Genomic DNA, 19,845 nt, shown 5'->3' with positions numbered 1-19,845 from the left:
TGCGTCTCACAAAGACAGGGTGGCTGGAACCAAAAATCTCAAATTTGGACTCATCAGGTTGTGTTTCTTGGCCCAGGTGCCATTTGGGACAAACAGTCTGTCACCAGTGAGAACAGTGAGCAAGAACATTGCAGCCCGTCACGCTTACTCCTGCTCCCTTCCTCTAGGGCTCGACGTCGCCGGTCTACTAACCACCGGTCCTGGCATCCCACACACTGGTTCATATAACCCTCACAGTGCTCATTGTTACCATCTCTAGCTCAGTGGTTTAACAATAGAATGAGGGAGTTACCTCAAATACCTTGACTAACCTGAACCCACACATATTGACTCGATACTGGTACCCCCTGTATATAGCCTCCAAATTGTTATTTTATTATGTTACTTTTTTTACTTTAGTTTATTTAGTAAATATTTCCTTAACTCTTATTTTCTTAAAACGACATTGTTGGTTAAGGGCTTCTAAGTAAGCATTTCACACCTGTTGTATAAATTTGATTTGAGAATGAGTGAGTGAAAGTCCATACATTTTTTACCAAAATATTTGCAGATGTTGATTGTTTGATTGCAGGTATTCTGAGCCCACAAGATTTCCTGATGATTGCATGAAGGAGTTTGACCAAAAGGCATGTAAATCAAACGTGTTCAAGGAGACCGACCGCTCCACTCCATGCCCTATCTACAGCGGTAAGAGGAAGTGATGTGTTTTCTTCCCTGTGCTCTGAATAAACAGGGTATAAAACTACATGAAGGAGACTGACCGCTCCACTCCATGCCCTATCTACAGCGGTAAGAGGAAGTGATGTGTTTTCTTCCCCGTGCTCTGAATAAACAGGGTATAAAACTACATGAAGAAGACTGACCGCTCCACTCCATGCCCTATCTACAGAGGTAAGGGGAAGTGATGTGTTTTCTTCCCCGTGCTCTGAATAAACAGGGTATAAAACTACATGAAGAAGACTAATCGCTCCACTCCGTGCCCTATCTACAGCGGTAAGAGGAAGTGATGTGTTTTCTTCCCTGTGCTCTGAATAAACAGGGTATAAAACTACATGAAGAAGACTGACCGCTCCACTCCATGCCCTATCTACAGAGGTAAGGGGAAGTGATGTGTTTTCTTCCCTGTGCTCTGAATAAACAGGGTATAAAACTACATGAAGAAGACTGACCGCTCCACTCCATGCCCTATCTACAGCGGTAAGGGGAAGTGATGTGTTTTCTTCCCTGTGCTCTGAATAAACAGGGTATAAAACTACATGAAGAAGACTGATCGCTCCACTCCATGCCCTATCTACAGAGGTAAGAGGAAGTGATGTGTTTTCTTCCCCGTGCTCTGAATAAACAGGGTATAAAACTACATGAAGAAGACCGACCGCTCCACTCCATGCCCTATCTACAGCGGTAAGGGGAAGTGATGTGTTTTCTTCCCTGTGCTCTGAATAAACAGGGTATAAAACTACATGAAGAAGACTGACCGCTCCACTCCATGCCCTATCTACAGAGGTAAGAGGAAGTGATGTGTTTTCTTCCCTGTGCTCTGAATAAACAGGGTATAAAACTACATGAAGAAGACTGATCGCTCCACTCCATGCCCTATCTACAGCGGTAAGGGGAAGTGATGTGTTTTCTTCCCTGTGCTCTGAATAAACAGGGTATAAAACTACATGAAGAAGACTGACCGCTCCACTCCATGCCCTATCTACAGCGGTAAGGGGAAGTGATGTGTTTTCTTCCCCGTGCTCTGAATAAACAGGGTATAAAACTACATGAAGAAGACTGACCGCTCCACTCCATGCCCTATCTACAGCGGTAAGGGGAAGTGATGTGTTTTCTTCCCTGTGCTCTGAATAAACAGGGTATAAAACTACATGAAGAAGACTGACCGCTCCACTCCATGCCCTATCTACAGCGGTAAGAGGAAGTGATGTGTTTTCTTCCCCGTGCTCTGAATAAACAGGGTATAAAACTACATGAAGAAGACCGACCGCTCCACTCCATGCCCTATCTACAGAGGTAAGAGGAAGTGATGTGTTTTCTTCCCCGTGCTCTGAATAAACAGGGTATAAAACTACAAATTGTTTTGTGTATTAATGTCCTTTTTGTTAACAGCTTTTTACACCATATCACACTTTAATACTGTCTATGGGGCCTCGTCTCCCTGGAACTAGCGTTTGATCACCAATTTCAACAAAATTACAGGTTGTCACTCAAGAGTCACACCCCCCCAGTTGAGCAAACACAATGACGTGTTAAATCTAGTATGAACATTGTGAGTTGCTGGAAAGAAGACATCGATTTGACTCCTGATCTTAGAGAGTTTTGCCCTGGATACAAGTAATGAATTATAAAAGGTTTTAGATAGTGGGGTATTTGGGACATTTGGGACATTATTCATCAGTTACAGTCAGCAAACTTTTTAACTTCCAGTGAACCAGACTCCCATCTGCGGTTGTGACTAGATAGAGTACAGCTAAAGTTTAAAAAACTTTTTTTTTTAATTGAGTCGTGTCTAACAATTTTAGCTAACTCTTATCCTAAGCTTAAACCAATTCTCCTATGGAAACTCTTGAGTAAATGAGAGATTCAATGTATATTGAAAGCAGGTGCTTCCACACAGGTGGGATTCCTGAGTTAATTAAGCAATTAACACCAGGGGTTGGAACCTGTTGAGAGAACAGAACAACATTTTTCAAGGAACAGAAATAGAACCTGGAACGAAAGTGATCCATACTGTTCCGGAACAGACCCATTACTTTAAAAGCATGGGAACCGGTTAATGAAGTTCTTATACATTCCAGGCATTTCTTTCTAGTCCTACAACAAAAACTCAAAGCACCTATGCAAAACCCTCACTCTGTCAGGCCATTATTTTACTACCATGGCTATGCCCCCATTGGATGACGCCCACATCCACATGGCACGAGTGGTCACTAAATAATATGGTGAGCATGAAAACGATGTAAACCATATGCCATGGCTGTCTCACTCACCAGGTCTCAAGATTTTTTCTGAAATGTTTTATGAGATTGGAAAACCTTTTAGGAGGAATCTAAGACCACTCCTCCACACATTATCTTTCAAGATCCTTGATACCCTTTGTTTGTGCTTATGGACTGCCCTCTAAGTCAAACCACATGTTTTTAATGGGGTTCAATTCCAGAGACAAATGGCCATTGCAAAATATTAATTTTGTGGTCAATAAAGCTTACCATTTCTTTGTGGATTTTGATGAATGCTTGCTTGGGGTTATTATCTTGCTCGAAGATCTACTTGTGGCCAAGTGTCAGCCTCCTCGCAGAGGCAAAACATTTTGGGCTAAAATGTCCTGGTACTTGGTAAAGTTTGTGATGTCGTTGACCTTAAAGGGCCCCAGGATCAGTGGAAGCTAAATAGCACCATAACATCACAGATCCACTACCATATTTTACTGGTATGAGGTATTTTTCTGCAGAAGCTTCTGTTTTTCAACATCAAACCCACTGCTTTCAATACATGTATAAAAAGAATAATAAAAAAATAAAAGTAAATTAGCAAAATGTTTGTTACAAGGTTTTCATCACAGTGACGATAAGCAGAAAATAATACCCATACCTACTGTAAAATATGGTGGTGAATCTTTGATGTTATGGGGCTATTTCGCTCCCACTGGTACTGGGGCCCTTTTTAAGGTCAACAGCATCATGAACATCACCCAGGAATATAGGAGGCCATTTGGGGCATATGAATCAGTGAGAGGCCCTTCAATGTCGTCCCTAGTTGCAGTACCGGATTCACAAAACAGAGGGCAGTGTTCAACGCAGCACATTACAACCCAGCATACAATGCACAAGACAATCCATTGTATTGTACAAGTGGGATTCCAGTGGCAGAAAAATGACGTTAGCATGTCGGAAGGCTGCACTATATTTGGAGTAAGGGATGGAACACCCAGAACATAACCATGACAACAGTAAAATAGTGACAAGGGGGATATGAGATAGCAATCATATCATCACTTCTGTTAAGTTTACTTAACATTTGGGAAGTGACAAAATTCATCAAAATCCACAAAACTCTATCCGTGTAATAGGATTCTGGTCAAAAGTAATGCACTATATAGGGCATGGGAGGAGGTGGGGGGGGGGGGGGCACATACTATGACCGTGTCCGGCTTATGGTGGAGAATTGACTGATTGGCCCGAAATGGCTTCTAGAACATTGTGGGGTTAAGTTGTTTAATAAACATTGAACTGTTGCCGGGAAGATCAGATTTGCTGCTTGGTTCCAATCAGTGATAAAGTGGAACACTGGAGCGGCAGTTAGCCTGGGCTGGGGACAGTCAGACGTGGACAAGCACCTCTCCGGGCTAAGCCATTAGCATTACCACAGAAAAACAACTCTCTACTTTGTCTCTCTGCCCTTGCTTATTACTCTATGCACTGGGCCATTTATTATAATGAAAACAGGGAGGTAAGTAGATGAAGTAGAGCTGACATTCATTTGATCTCTCTTGTGGACAGACCTGGTTGTCTTCATATCTTAACCAAACCTAGAACGCGTCCCAAATGGTGACCTATTCCTATTGGGCTATGGTCAAAGATAGTGTGCTATGTAGGAAATATGGTTCCTGATGACTCGCCCTCAATTTAACTCCTCTGCTCTGTCGTTCACCACATACAGTCTGAAACTGCCACCCTAGAAGTCGTTTGTGGGACTTCAAAATGAGGGCCGTTCATCAGCGATGGGATCGTCTCTAACCAGTCAGAGTATCAAAGTTGATATCATGTAGGGCCGCCTTTTGCCCAACCCTTTCGTTTTCTGGGGACCAATCAGAACGGTCAGAATGTGTTCGCATTCCAGAAAATCATCAGAGAGGGAGGCAAATCCAGACTCATCGTGCAGAAGAAACGATGAGATGAGGATGGGTAGCCAGACAAGGGAACATGGTGCCATTTTGGGGACACAGCCTCAACAGCTTTCTCATCTGTCCTTCTCTTGGAATACACTGTAGATTTCTACAACGGAATAGAGAGGCAGATCTCCCTCTCCCTACTGCGTGTCTGACAGACAATTTATGGAGGGAAAAATAACAGACACCGGCCAAACACACACATTTTCCAATACATTTATTGATCACTAACCCGAAACAAGGTCTATACTAGATTAAAAAAAATACTAAATATGTTACAACTTCCCCCGGTCTCCCCTTACTAATGGAACGTGTAACTTTAAAACAATTTCCCTCACTCTTCCCTACCCACGAATCAAGTTAATTCAGACAAGCATGACAGAGTTCAATGATAATTTTCAATGAAAGTAAAGGTCAGTAATGTTACAGTTAAGGAAGGAAGCCCTGTCACGGCTCAGTATAAGACCCAGATGCAGACACAGGAGACAGAGGGCAGAGAGACAGTAATGTTAAGGAAGGAAGCCCTGTCACGGCTCAGTATAAGACCCAGATGCAGACACAGGAGACAGAGGGCAGAGAGACAGTAATGTTAAGGAAGGAAGCCCTGTCACGGCTCAGTATAAGACCCAGATGCAGACACAGGAGACAGAGGGCAGAGAGACAGTAATGTTAAGGAAGGAAGCCCTGTCACGGCTCAGTATAAGACCCAGATGCAGACACAGGAGACAGAGGGCAGAGAGACAGTAATGTTAAGGAAGGAAGCCCTGTCACGGCTCAGTATAAGACCCAGATGCAGACACAGGAGACAGAGGGCAGAGAGATGGAGGTTTAATCCTAGACACATGAAAAGTGGGATGTATACAGAGGGTGCTGGGGGCAACAGAAGACGAACAGCAGAGGGGCTAAGGACTTTAGAGATGAGGAAAGGGCCGATAAAACCAGGGGAAAGGTTACGGGACCCTCACCTTGTCAGAATCCATCTGAATATTTCCTGCAGGGAGGAGACAGTGGAGCGATGGAATTCACATTTCTCTGCTTTCACAAAAAGCTAGAATACTGCGGGAGCGTTGGTCAGTCCAAATTGCAAACTTTACCAAATGTTTTGTCACAAAAACTGCTGCGTTGAATAGCAAATGTGCCTCCTCCGGTCTTGGCACGTGCTCTCTAGCCAACAGCTGGCAGATCCAGTGCAGGTAGGCTAGTCTACATGACAAGGTTATTATGGATAAAAGCAATAATATTTCTATTTGTCAAATGGAATTTGTCTTGGAAAGAAAAGTCCTCATTAACCACATTTCCATCCACATGTGTTATGCCAGTAAAGTCATAGCGTATTAAAAAAGTGATGGAAAGAGGAAGTTTTGATACAATTTTACAAATGCCGACAGAAAATGTGTTTTTTGACATGGTGGGATATTATTTTGTTGGTCAAATGAATTATGCAGGAAATGGCAGTTGAACCGCCTTTTTGCACAAATATTGATATGACAACCACCATCATATCAAAGTAAACTTGGAGTCACACGATGATATGGTGTGTGGTCCCCCCACCACGACCCAGGAAACCATGTTTATTAGGCTAAAACAAATTATGAAGAGAGAGCCGGGACAAAAGTAACATGGGACGAAAGTAACACGGCCATTTTCTCAGATAAGACAAAAGCAAGTACCTAATGTGGAGGACGAGCTCCCTGCAACAACAAAAAAACAGCCCAGTCCGACCAGGTTTTGCTAAGTTATCAATAAAAAGTGATTTTGAACTGTAGAGTTGTGTTTAGTTGTTCAAGGTTCCTAACATACGTAATTTTTTTAACCCATCTAGTGACTAAATGACAGCGTAGGTTTCAAGTATCATGCTAGCTATTCATGGGTGTTGTGGAACTCTGAAAAATACAAGGTCAACGCATGACGTCCATGATCTTCAGGTCAGAAAGTCGGAGCTCTAGATAGAGGCCCGAATTCCCGAATTGAAATTCTGTGTTGGATGACCGTTCAAAGCCATTTTTCCCAGTCAGGGATAGTTTTTTTTGTTGAGTTCCCAGTGAGTCGGTAGTTAGAGATTTCTGAGTTCTAAGTTCCCAGTTCTTTTGAATGCGACATTAGCCTGGGAGAAGTTACAGGAGAGATGGGTGGGACGAAAGAAACACAATTTTAACTGATGACCTGGAATAAAATTGGGTAAATGTTTTAACATAGGCCATTGTCTTCTCTAGATGATATTGCTTTTATAATGCAAAATATCAACAAGTGACTGAATGTTCGAAAATTCTATATGATATCATTAGAATTACGCCTTAATCAATTCATTTGATGAATCAGCTACTCATATAAGCTTTTATCGACAGGTTAGGGGTTATGTGCATGACAAGGACAGTTGGAGCGCACCTGATTGGCTTAGCATGAATAGTCATGGAAAATGGAGAGGAAGATATCCTACTACATTCCCATAAAATTGAGATGAGAAAATGATCGTTAATATAGCTGTTATCTGATACATTTTAGTCTGATTCATATTGTAAGGCAAATTGTTGTGTTTGCGCAACATTGCGATGTTGAAGCATGGTTCATTTTCATACATTTTTAACCTATAGCATGAATTATTGAACTCGCATAGAAACAGGAAATGATGACTGATAGTACATTTGTTGACAGTAACAAGCATTACGAAACAGAAATATGGAAATAAGACAAATATTGCGCACTTCTCGCCAGCTGTTACTTTCATCCCAAGGCTGGGTTTCTCCCGCCCCGTTGGCCAACGTACATAATAATACGAAATGCTCTGAGACTAGGCTGCGTAATTTTGCTGAAATTCCGTTCTTGGTCTATTAGATTTTTTTGTCATTTATTCTAGAAACGAAATTCCAGTTGCTAATAGTAGAGGACATATACATTGTTTGTCATAAAATACGTTCTCTCTAGCCCTATCGATCTGTGAGTAATTAGGGAAAAAACGGCGTTAAAGTGTTCATCCCGGTTCTTTCCAATTTAACAGGGTGGTGAAGGCTACACCTTTCCAATAAATATCGAGGGTCTGATTCTGGTGACATGATGATCATGCTTGACTGCCGTTTGACAACTAAAAATATTCTCAATCTTATCCATAATAATTTCATAAATGTAGACTACCCGCAAAGTATCTTCGAACAGTTGACTAGAGTGCACGTCCAAGGCCTAGAATTGTGTTTTTTTTCCTCTATTATTTATATATTTTATTTTCTGTATGTATTTAGTATTTTCTTGTTTATACCTGTTTGGTGTTTTTTTTCGTTAGACATGTTTGATGTAGAGGTGTAAATTGATAATTTTGTATTATACATTTTAAAAAATACGTTAAAAAACAAAATATAAAAATTAATTAATACAAAAAATACAAAAAGGTCAGTTTGGTGGAAACACCACTGATGGATTTTAGACTATTTGTATGAAAATCTGTCGGAAATTGGATGGGAACAGAAGCTAGTGTCTGACATGGAGTCAAGACCGAGTAAAAACGTATCCAACGTCGAGACCAACACACTGTAGACCGGTCTGGAATAATGCAACACTGGTGTGTTGTTGCATGGCAGAACTGGCTAAGGGGTCTAGTCAATCAATTTATTTATTTAGCCAGGAGAGTTCACTCAGTGACCAGGGCCCATAGGCTGCACCGTTCGGGACGCCCTGAGTGATCCAGTGGTCTCCATTTGCCAGCACACACACAGTACAATATGTGTGGTTTTGTGTCCTGTAGACACGGCAGAGAATGAGTTTGTGGCTGTATTAGTTTCCCTTCACATGGTGTCCACCCTGCAATTCCATATATATAGTGCACTACATTTGACCAGAGCCCTATGGCACTATATAGGGAATAGGGAGTAATTTGGGAAAATCCTTTCACATCTGTCTCTGAATGAAACTACATTACAGTGTCCACCTCTTCAAGGAATACCTAGGATAGGATAAGTAATCCTTCTCACCCCCCTTAAATGATTTAGATGCACTATTGTAAGTGGCTGTTCCACTGGATGTCAGAAGGTGAATTCACCAATTTGTAAGTCGCTCTGGATAAGAGCGTCTGCTAAATGACTTAAATGTAAATGTAAATGTCATGGTATTGTTGGGTTAATTACACTTCATAACAGAATGCTTTGGCACATATCGATATCATCACACAGACGCCAAGGAAACTGAACAGTTGCCATGACTGGTCCATGAAATTTGAAACCCATTCTCTGTAAAATAATGATCAATAAAGTTTTATTCATGTGGATTAAAATCCATAAAAAGTGCAAATTCAACCCCGAAATGTGCTGACAATTCCAACTAATACACCAAGCTCATTTACTAAAAATAAAATAATTAGTACACAATCATATTTCATAAATTAATGTATAAAATTACAAATAAAATACATCAATACTGTACTATCATCCCATGTTATTAGATGTAGCCTAGCAACTGAATTACTTACATTTTATACCGGGCCATTTTCTTTATACTGTTACTGTACTTTAACAAATGTTTAGCAATACTGTAGTACTTATATTCTATAATCAAGACAAATATATTAAAATGACAAGCAGGGAAAGGTAACATGTGAGGAAGACAGGTGAGCCTGTCACTTTGGACTTAAACCAACAAACAGAAATTAGAATCATAGTTAGCTGACATCTAATTCTGAAAAGTGATACTACATCTGGACTCTATACTCAGGTATTCACCATTTTCTCCAGAAATTCTGGCTAAAGGATTCCGGATTTCTTGCTTCAGAATTCAGGAATCTTCAAACTGGGATTTCTGGAAAACCTGGGAATTTTGTGGAAATGACCAGAATTGAAACCCTATTGGCACCTCATATGGTAGTAGCATTTACTGACAGACACAATCATAATAATGTCCGCTTGAAGCACTCAAAATGTTTTAATCTCCGTGGCTAAATTGGATATGGTGACAAGTTTGGTGGTCATGGGTACATTTAGACAACGAGATTAGACCAATCATCAATATACCCCTTAATACTTGTTGAGTTCATTAATGCAGGCTGTGGTAAAATTGCTTAATGCTGTGATGGAGAACAACGTGCCACTCACTCCAGCTTTCTGGTATTTGGTAAAGTATCTCATGTTACAAAGTTTAAGGAATAATTTAGAGAGCGATTCAATTACGACTGAAGTTCCAAACATAAATACAGTCCTAAGAAACAAATGTGTTTTCCCATGTTAGATCAGATAGTATATCAACTGAAACACGACCATATGGGGCTCCTGAGTGGCGCAGCGGTCTAAGGCACTGCATCTCAGAGCTAGAGGCATCACTACAGACCCTGGTTCGATTCCAGGCTGTATCACAGCCGGCCATGATTGGGAGTCCCATAAGGGCGGCGTGCAATTGGCCCAGCTTCGTCCGTGTTAGGGGTAGGCTGTCATTGTAAATAAGAATTTGTTCTTTAACTGACTTGCCAAGTTAAATAAAGGTTAAATAAATCTCCTCTTGAGCATTGAGATAATACACGTGAAAGTCTACACTGAATCAGCCCAGGTGTTCTGTTATGTTAACAGATCCAAAATAAAGCTATTTTATAGTCTGATGACAACCAAAGAAGTGTCTAGTTGTAACCAGATAATGATTAGACAATAATCCACCCATAGTGCAGTAAGGCGCGAGGGCAATGTCAACCAAACCATTAGCATGTTGTGGTTCTAGGAGTGTTGGATTGTTACCAAGCAATATCTTAAAATAAGCCAAATTATAAAACTGCATCAATATGCTGATAGGTTAAAACTACTAAATAACTATTCTCTCGTCTTCCACTTCCTCATCCTAGAAATTACATTTTCATTGAATTAATTTTGAAAAGCAAAGGCAATTAAATTAAAACATTTAATAACTTTTCCTCAGTGCTTCCCAACTGATCGGGTGCTAATTTGCATACTACCATTGCACAAATCTAAAAGGGTAGAATGTATACCTCCTCTGAAAAACAACCAGAGTACAGTAGTTGAGAATCAAGAGAGGGTTCTAAAAACTCTGACGTCACAAACAAGAGCTGTGTAGAGGGACCTAGATACTGATGATGTCATAGTGTGTTTTCTGTCTTCAGGCTCATGCAGAGCTTTCGCCTCCCGTCATCGTTTTTGCAGAGTGGTTCCCAGTTCAGTTGTCTCCCCAGACTAGTGACACTAGGCTGCCTTAGTGCTGGAGTAGCGGTGTCACTTTCAACCAGAGGACGGACTCACTGTAACGGATGGAACGGAATTTATGGTTTCCATGTGTTTGATACCATTCCATTCACTCCACTCCAGCCATTATTATGAGACGTCCTCCCCTCACCAGCCTCCTCTGTACTGCAGGGTTGAGAGCAACATGTACCTCTTCAAATAAAATAGTAGCCAGGTCCCAGCCAGGCTTTAGCTTGGCCTTAACCAATCAGAATGGTCATCTGGCTCCGGTGCGCTTGACAACGATAGTGCCAGCCACCATGTCATACACAGTCCTGTTGTGTTGGAAGAAGAAGACCGTGATGAAGGCTGGGAACAAGAAGGCAATGGAGAAGTTTTTGTTCATGGCTCGGACTGTCGATCTGAAGGAGGACACAGGGACAATACGTGTGAAAGTCACGGAGATGATAGAAACAACAGACGAGCAGAACATCAAGGGACTTCATCTAATGGCCAGATTGTCATGTTTCACCTCATCACCACTTCAAAAATCAAGTGTCAAATAACCAAATGAGCTGGTTTATTATTTCACAACACGTGGATGGAGGGTTGGTGTTGGTGTGATCCACTACTTACGCAGAGAGAGTGACGTTGGTGGCAGGCACCACGAGGACCCGGTTGGGTTGAACCAGGATGGAGGAATCACAGCTGATCACTCTGAGACCGATGAGAAACTTCCCTGGAGTGGCGCCCCCTGCTCCCCAGATACACACAATCTGACAGGAGACAATCAATAAAACTGTACTATCAACACAGGGACTTGTATTTGCAGACAGAGAGGAGAAACATGATCAAATACACCAAATCCATATCAAAGACTTAAAAAACTATCACACTGCAACGTCAGGACAAAGACAGAAACATCATCCCACTGCAACGTCAGGACAAAGACAGAAACATCATCCCACTGCAACGTCAGGACAAAGACAGAAACGTCATCCCACTGCAACGTCAGGACAAAGACAGAAACGTCATCCCACGGCAACGTCAGAACAAAGACAGAAACATCATCCCACTACAACGTCAGAACAAAGACAGAAACGTCATCCCACTGCAACGTCAGGACAAAGACAGAAACATCATCCCACTGCAACGTCCAGACAAAGACAGAAACATCATCCCACTGCAACGTCAGGACAAAGACAGAAACGTCATCCCACTGCAACGTCCAGACAAAGACAGAAACATCATCCCACTGCAACGTCAGGACAAAGACAGAAACATCATCCCACTGCAACGTCAGGACAAAGACAGAAACATCATCCCACTGCAACGTCCAGACAAAGACAGAAACATCATCCCACTGCAACGTCAGGACAAAGACAGAAACGTCATCCCACTGCAACGTCAGGACAAAGACAGAAACATCATCCCACTGCAACGTCAGGACAAAGACAAATCCCACTGACGTCAGAAAAGACAGAAACGTCATCCCACTGCAACGTCAGGACAAAGACAGAAACATCATCCCACTGCAACGTCAGGACAAAGACAGAAACATCATCATCCAGAAACATCATCCCACTGCAACAGAACAAAGACAGAAACGTCATCCCACTGCAACGTCAGGACAAAGACAGAAACATCATCCCACTGCAACGTCAGGACAAAGACAGAAACGTCAGGACAAAGACAGAAACGTCAGGACAAAGACAGAAACGTCAGGACAAAGACAGAAACGTCAGGACAAAGACAGAAACGTCAGTACAAAGACAAACGTCAGGACAAAGACAGAAACATCATCCCACTGCAACGTCCAGACAAAGACAGAAACATCATCCCACTGCAACGTCAGGACAAAGACAGAAACATCATCCCACTGCAACGTCAGGACAAAGACAGAAACATCATCCCACTGCAACGTCAGGACAAAGACAGAAACGTCATCCCACTGCAACGTCAGAACAAAGACAGAAACATCATCCCACTGCAACGTCAGGACAAAGACAGAAACATCATCCCACTGCAACGTCAGGACAAAGACAGAAACGTCATCCCACTGCAACGTCAGGACAAAGACAGAAACATCATCCCACTGCAACGTCCAGACAAAGACAGAAACATCATCCCACTGCAACGTCAGACAGAAACAAAGACAGAAGAAACATCATCCCACTGCAACGGACAAAGACAGAAACATCATCCCACTGCAACGTCAACAAAGACAGAAACATCCACTGCAACGTCAGGACAAAGACAGAAACGTCATCCCACTGCAACGTCAGGACAAAGACAGAAACATCATCCCACTGCAACGTCAGGACAAAACATCATCCCACTGCAACGTCAGGACAAAGACAGAAACATCATCCCACTGCAACGACAAAGACAGAAACATCATCCCACTACAACGTCAAAGACAGAAACATCATCCCACTGCAACGTCAGAACAAAGACAGAAACATCATCCCACTGCAACGTCAGGACAAAGACAGAAACATCATCCCACTACAACGTCAGGACAAAGACAGAAACATCATCCCACTGCAACGTCAGAACAAAGACAGAAACATCATCCCACTGCAACGTCAGGACAAAGACAGAAACATCATCCCACTACAACGTCAGGACAAAGACAGAAACATCATCCCACTGCAACGTCAGAACAAAGACAGAAACATCATCCCACTGCAACGTCATTTCACAGCCCAGAGACATTTAAGCTGAAAATCAAAACATTCTATGTGATTTCTGTTCACAGGAGCAGTTTGATTTGTCACCTGACCTCATAGAAACACACTAATATCCGGTAGACCAGGGCGACCAGCATCATCTTCTGGAGCTCTTCCATGGACGTGTCTTCATCTATTTCCTCCACAATGAAATGCATGGCGAACTTGGAGATGTCCCTGGAACAGAAATACAAATTATTCTTCAATCATGACTATATACAGTAGTTATGCATGCTACAAATTATTCTTCAATCATGACTATATACAGTAGTTATGCATGCTACAAATTATTCTTCAATCATGACTATTTTACAAATTATTCTTCAATCATGACTATATACAGTAGTTATGCATGCTACAAATTATTCTTCAATCATGACTATATACAGTAGTTATGCATGCTTCAAATGACTATATACAGTAGTTATGCATGCTACAAATTATTCTTCAATCATGACTATATACAGTAGTTATGCATGCTACAAATTATTCTTCAATCATGACTATATACAGTAGTTATGCATGCTACAAATTATTCTTCAATCATGACTATATACAGTAGTTATGCATGCTACAAATTATTCTTCAATCATGACTATATACAGTAGTTATGCATGATTCGTCAATCATGACTATATACAGTAGTTATGCATGCTACAAATTATTCTTCAATCATGACTATATACAGTAGTTATGCATGCTACAAATGATTCTTCAATCATGATATAATACAGTAGTTATGCATGCTACAAATGATTCTTCAATCATGACTATATACAGTAGTTATGCATGCTACAAATGATTCTTCAATCATGACTATATACAGTAGTTATGCATGCTACAAATGATTCTTCAATCATGACTATATACAGTAGTTATGCATGCTACAAATGATTCTTCAATCATGAATATATACAGTAGTTATGCATGATTCGTCAATCATGACTATATTTTCACAGTAGTTATGCATGCATTGGACTAATCTTTACCATCACCCATGGAGTGCGAAACAAATAATTCCTAGGATGTTTAAATAAAATACTATTCCCTGTAGTGCACTACTTTTGATCAGGGGCCCAATAGAGGGGGACCCAATAGAGGGGGACCCAATAGAGGGGGACCCAATGGAGGGGGACCCAATAGAGGGGGGCTCATAGTGCTCTGGTCTAAAGGAATGCACTATAGGGAATAGAAGAACAGAAACATTTGTATTAAACTAAACTCACTTCATCCCACTCAGATGCATGATGCTGAGAATAATAGTTGCTTTGATGAAGAACAGAATGAAGAAATCCACCATTTCAGCCATGAACCTTTGAAGAGGAGAGGGAATAGTGTATTCTCGACCTGCAAACACAAACAAAACATTTACATTTTAATCATTTAGCAGACGCCAGGGGTCACCAAACTCTTTCCATTCGGGCCCCCCCTTCCAGCGTTGGGGAACATCCCGGGCCACCCCTGTGCGTGCACGCACCATGTCTATTTCTATGGGCACAGGCAATGTTTACGACACACACTGTTCACACTCCTCATTGGTGGAGAGAATTTTGCAGGTTCAAAGCTTATTTCTTGCAATTCTACACATTTTGTCATGTGGTGCAAAGAAAATGTTGCAGTTTTATAAAGGACATTTTCTTGGAATTCTATACATTTTGCCATGTCTAATGTGAATTCATGTGATATCTGAGTGACCCATTTGGTTGCAAGCACCAAATGAGCCACAGACGACGCCAACACATTCATTGATGATGACGGTTATTGTCCTTCAAGAGGAAATTCCTTGTTTCAAAAATGTTAATATGCCTAGGTTGGGGGTCTTTAGCAACCCAGGCCTATAGCAGATGAGCCTATGGTTTGAACAGACCACAGAGGGCACTATTTTCATAATTCATCACTGTAACAGGCCTGTTGTCATGTTGCTTTATCTCAAATAGTTCTTTAGCTATATAACCAACGTTATCATATTAGACACATTAAACAAATACAATAATAACAACACTTGTGTCTCTGATAGCTACCTGGCCGTTGTGCATTGCCGTTCTGTTGTGGTTGTTGTTGTTGCGCTGGTACTGAAGTGGACACAGCACCACTCCCAGCCGTTTCCCCAGGCGGAATCCCAGCCGCGGGGATGGCGGTTGGATACGTCGATAAGGGGAGTCCAAATGGATTATTGTACCAGTTCTGGGCATCAAAATTAGGAAAATCCGCTGGCCAGACGGGTGCAGTGAGTGGTTGCATTGGTTGCGGTGCAAAATACGGAGAAGCAGACACTGCCAGCCAACTTTGCCAGTTCACATATGCCGTGTAGTACTGCCACATCCACCCCTGCAACTTTTCACAGTACTCCGAGGTTGTACGTGTATCGACAGCGCCCTTTCCACTTTCCGAAGTGTCTTGATGACGTAATTTTGGCATATTTTCGCCGATATCTAGCTTCTCTCTAATATTAAAAGACATGTTTTTCTTATCGACTTGTCTGTTTGTGTTCTCCACATCATCCATGTTTAACGCCGACGTCACATCCGGAAGGATGTTTCCATTTCCGTGAAGAAAATATACGATTTCTGGAATAACATAATTACTGTGATAATAATTGCAAATATTTTGCGAGTAAGCTGCATTCAAAGAGGTAAACAATATCGATGATAAAACAATCACTCACAGCAACATCTCATAAAATTAATAGTTTCGTCATCCCATTCCCAGCCTGGCCGAAATGAACACCGCGCACTTCTACATACCACTAGGGCGCAGCACTGCTACCCTTATGGTGAAAGAGGCAGAGCATTGGAAATACACTGACTTGCGTTCTGTACCAGGTAGTATTATTGACTGTTCTTCACTCCAATCACAATGAATTCGACTATGGTCTTTAGTTCCAAACCCATCACTAATAGCCATATTATTTTCACCTATCCTGTTTTCAGATCATTTCCAAAGAATGACCAGAGAGAGAGAGGAGATCTTTGTTCCATTAAGGCCTGGTATATCCTTGAAATGACTTACATCTCACACCTTCAATGGGTGACTGGAGGTGCAGTGTGCACAACCTTGACCTGCAAATCTCCCACTGTCTGTATATTTTATATAGCAATAGTAGGCTATTTAACCACTCTGTGTTTTTTTGCACTTTGAGAATTGTGAAATTGGATGCATCTGATATGCCCTCTACGTCCACCGCTACTGCTGCTTTTCTTAACGTTTTACAGCAAGCAAACAGTTAATAAGTTCAATTACATTACAGCCTTCATCTCAGAATTCCTTAGCCAACTAATTTCCAAGAACTTGCCAATCGGTTCTTTGATGCCTCAAAATAAAATAAATCTGTTCCAAGGACCCCTGCCACGAACCACAGAGTCTAAAGAAAAATCTGAGGCACAAGGCCATTTTCAAAGACCTGCCCTAAGTCAGCTTAACCTAAACAACAATGTGGTTATTCAGCCGTAACAATCGGACACCCAGGGTTCCGACGTTCTTTGGAAGATCAGATTGTAATAGAAAGTCCCTGAATGTGTTCTCATGATACAGGGGACTGGGAAGTTGAGTAGGGGTGGACAGGGGACTGGTAAGTTGAGTAGGGGTGGACAGGGGACTGGTAAGTTGAGTAGGGGTGGACAGGGGACTGGTAAGTTGAGTAGGGGTGGACAGGGGACTGGTAAGTTGAGTAGGGGTGGACAGGGGACTGGTAAGTTGAGTAGGGGTGGACAGGGGATATAGTAAGGAGAAGAAAAGGGAAAATGGGGCGAAAGAGTAACAAAAATGTCAGAGGAGTGTGTGCAAATGTGTGTGAGTGCGTGTGTGTCCTTGGTCTTATTCAACTTGGCTAGATCAGCTTTTCATTCATCAGGACAGATTGCTGCAGGAGCACCACCCATGGTCATAATCATTCACTAAAACCCACAAATCTTTCGGAGAATTTGGCCGCAACCTACTGCCCCAGAAAGCCCTAATTAAAGGAATTAGTTGCACTTGCTTGGACTGGAAGTCTGTGTCTGTGTCCTAAATGGCACCCCATTCCCTATTTAGTGCATTTCTTTGGACCAGAGGCCTATGGGCCACCCTATGGGCCCTAGTCATAAGTAGTGCACTATAACGGGAATAGGGTGCCATTTGAGGCAGATGTAGTATCAGAGTGGCTGGGGGGTTAATGGGGAGGTTTAGAGGGGAGGCCAAATCCCAGTTTAAGGTCTATGTTGTGACCTCTCATCTGTAACAGGCTTATTGTTGTGGATGCAAAGACTTCATCCCAAATGGCAGCCAATTCCCTATATAGTGCACTACTTTTGACTAGGGCCCATAGGGGGCCCATAGGGCTGTGGTCAAAAGTAGTACACTATATAGTAAATAGGGTGCCATTTGAGACGTACCCTAGGACATCACATTCCATATAGATTGTCCTTTTGTGTTTGACTAACAACAGCTTAACAAGGGACCCCGTGACACTCCTCAGTTGTAACCCTGCTGGTTTCAAAGTGTGTGCAAGGCAGTGTGAGCTTTTTGATCCAATAGTTATGTGCATACTTGATACATTTGGCAACACAATGTTCGAGGAATAGTTTGGCCTTGGTTTTGAAGAAACACTCCCGGATGTGTTGACTGAATCATTGTGTGTGTGTGTGTGTGTGTGTGACCAACTAACTTGCAACTGTAGTGACGCTATCATGACAAATCAACACTTAGTTTCAAAAACACATGATATCATGTGTGAAAAATCTGACCATGAAGCAAAAGACAGTTGGTCTTCTCTCAGGGTCTGCATCCCAAGTGACACCTGATTCCCTTTATAGTGCATAGGGCTCTGGTCAAAAGTAGTGCACTATGCAGGGAATAGGGAGACAGTTGTGATGCAGAAAAGTTAGGCCCGGGTCAAAAGTAGTGCACTATGTAGGGAATAGGGAGACAGTTGTGATGCAGAAAAGGTTAGGCCCGGGTCAAAAGTAGTGCACTATGTAGGGAATAGGGAGACATTTGGGATGCATTCAAGTTTAAGGCATCTCAACCCAAAGAGCCAGATACAAAAAGGTGCTTGTCATTCATTCATCAGTCTAGCTCCATTAAGCAGCAAGAGCAATACTAATCCAGTGCTATTACAACTTTAATACTCAGAACTTACTCCGTTCATGAACAAGAGACTGTTAATGCTGCGTTCCTAACCAGGTGGGATGTTATCAGTTGGATGCATTCACGTGCTTTGAACTCGTTGAGGAATGCTGATTGGCTAATGGCCAACAAGCAACATAAACCATAACCTAACGTCAGAGCATGTGGGAGAAGTGGGAGCTCAGGATGGTGGTTTCCCACTAGTAATTACCAGTTGGAAGTCCATTCAAATGGATTTTAACCCAGTCGTATGTGGTAAATTCCCACTTCGTTAGGCATGCAGCATAAGGCGTCAGGTGTCATGTCTAATGGGTGCTGGAAGGTTATACAGAGGGCTGGACAGTATTCTAGCATTGTGCATTCTTATTGGATTCAACATTTTTTGGGACCTGTTGACAATGAGCTCATTTGGACTAATCTTTCTGGGAGATTTCTGTACTTTGTTAGCCCATAACAGTAGGGTGATATGTCAGTCTTATGGGAGATGGCATAACCTTTACTTTTTGGACTACATGACTCTACCCAGATGAGCAGTCCATTCCATAGAAGCGCTGGCACATCTAAACCTCTTACAAGCTTAACATGGTCTTGAAATCTTACCATTTCTGATCTTGGGTCAACATACTAACCTGTCAGTCAGCCCTACCTCTGGGACAAATTAGCCCGCCAACAGAAAAGGGGGGGGGGCTACTATGTAGAATGTAAGCCGATTATATTTTTATTATAGTCAACTTGGCACCTGTACTTGTTTGAGAATGTTTCATTTTGGCACCCAGCCTGGGTAAGCCATTTCCCACCCGTGAATGGGATTTAGGACTCAAGTGTCCTGTAAATTCATTTGCATTTATGAATTTTGACAAGGGCCCTTAAGGCTTGTGAAAACTAGTGCACCATAAAGCCAACAGGGTGGCATTTGGAACACTTGAGTAGGACCTATCCTAGAGACACTTGGAACAACGGAGATGCAGTCATAGCATCAACA

At 42.0% G+C, this 19,845-nt stretch overlaps 1 protein-coding gene across 1 annotated transcript; it reads right to left on the bottom strand.

The window, feature by feature from the left end:
• Positions 1 to 9,110: 9,110 nt before the first annotated feature.
• Positions 9,111 to 16,277, bottom strand: LOC135520852 (protein FAM8A1-like). Its single transcript, XM_064946665.1, has 5 exons — positions 15,782 to 16,277; positions 14,987 to 15,107; positions 13,814 to 13,937; positions 11,665 to 11,804; positions 9,111 to 11,450 (listed from the first exon to the last, which is right to left on the bottom strand). The coding sequence occupies exons 1-5, from the start codon at positions 16,263 to 16,265 to the stop codon at positions 11,306 to 11,308; spliced, it is 1,014 nt and encodes a 337-aa protein (XP_064802737.1). The 5' UTR covers positions 16,266 to 16,277; the 3' UTR covers positions 9,111 to 11,305.
• Positions 16,278 to 19,845: the final 3,568 nt, after the last annotated feature.

This window comes from Oncorhynchus masou, chromosome 29 (assembly GCF_036934945.1).
Source record: "Oncorhynchus masou masou isolate Uvic2021 chromosome 29, UVic_Omas_1.1, whole genome shotgun sequence".
NCBI lineage: Eukaryota > Metazoa > Chordata > Actinopteri > Salmoniformes > Salmonidae > Oncorhynchus > Oncorhynchus masou.
This window is presented reverse-complemented; position numbering and strand designations above follow the sequence as displayed.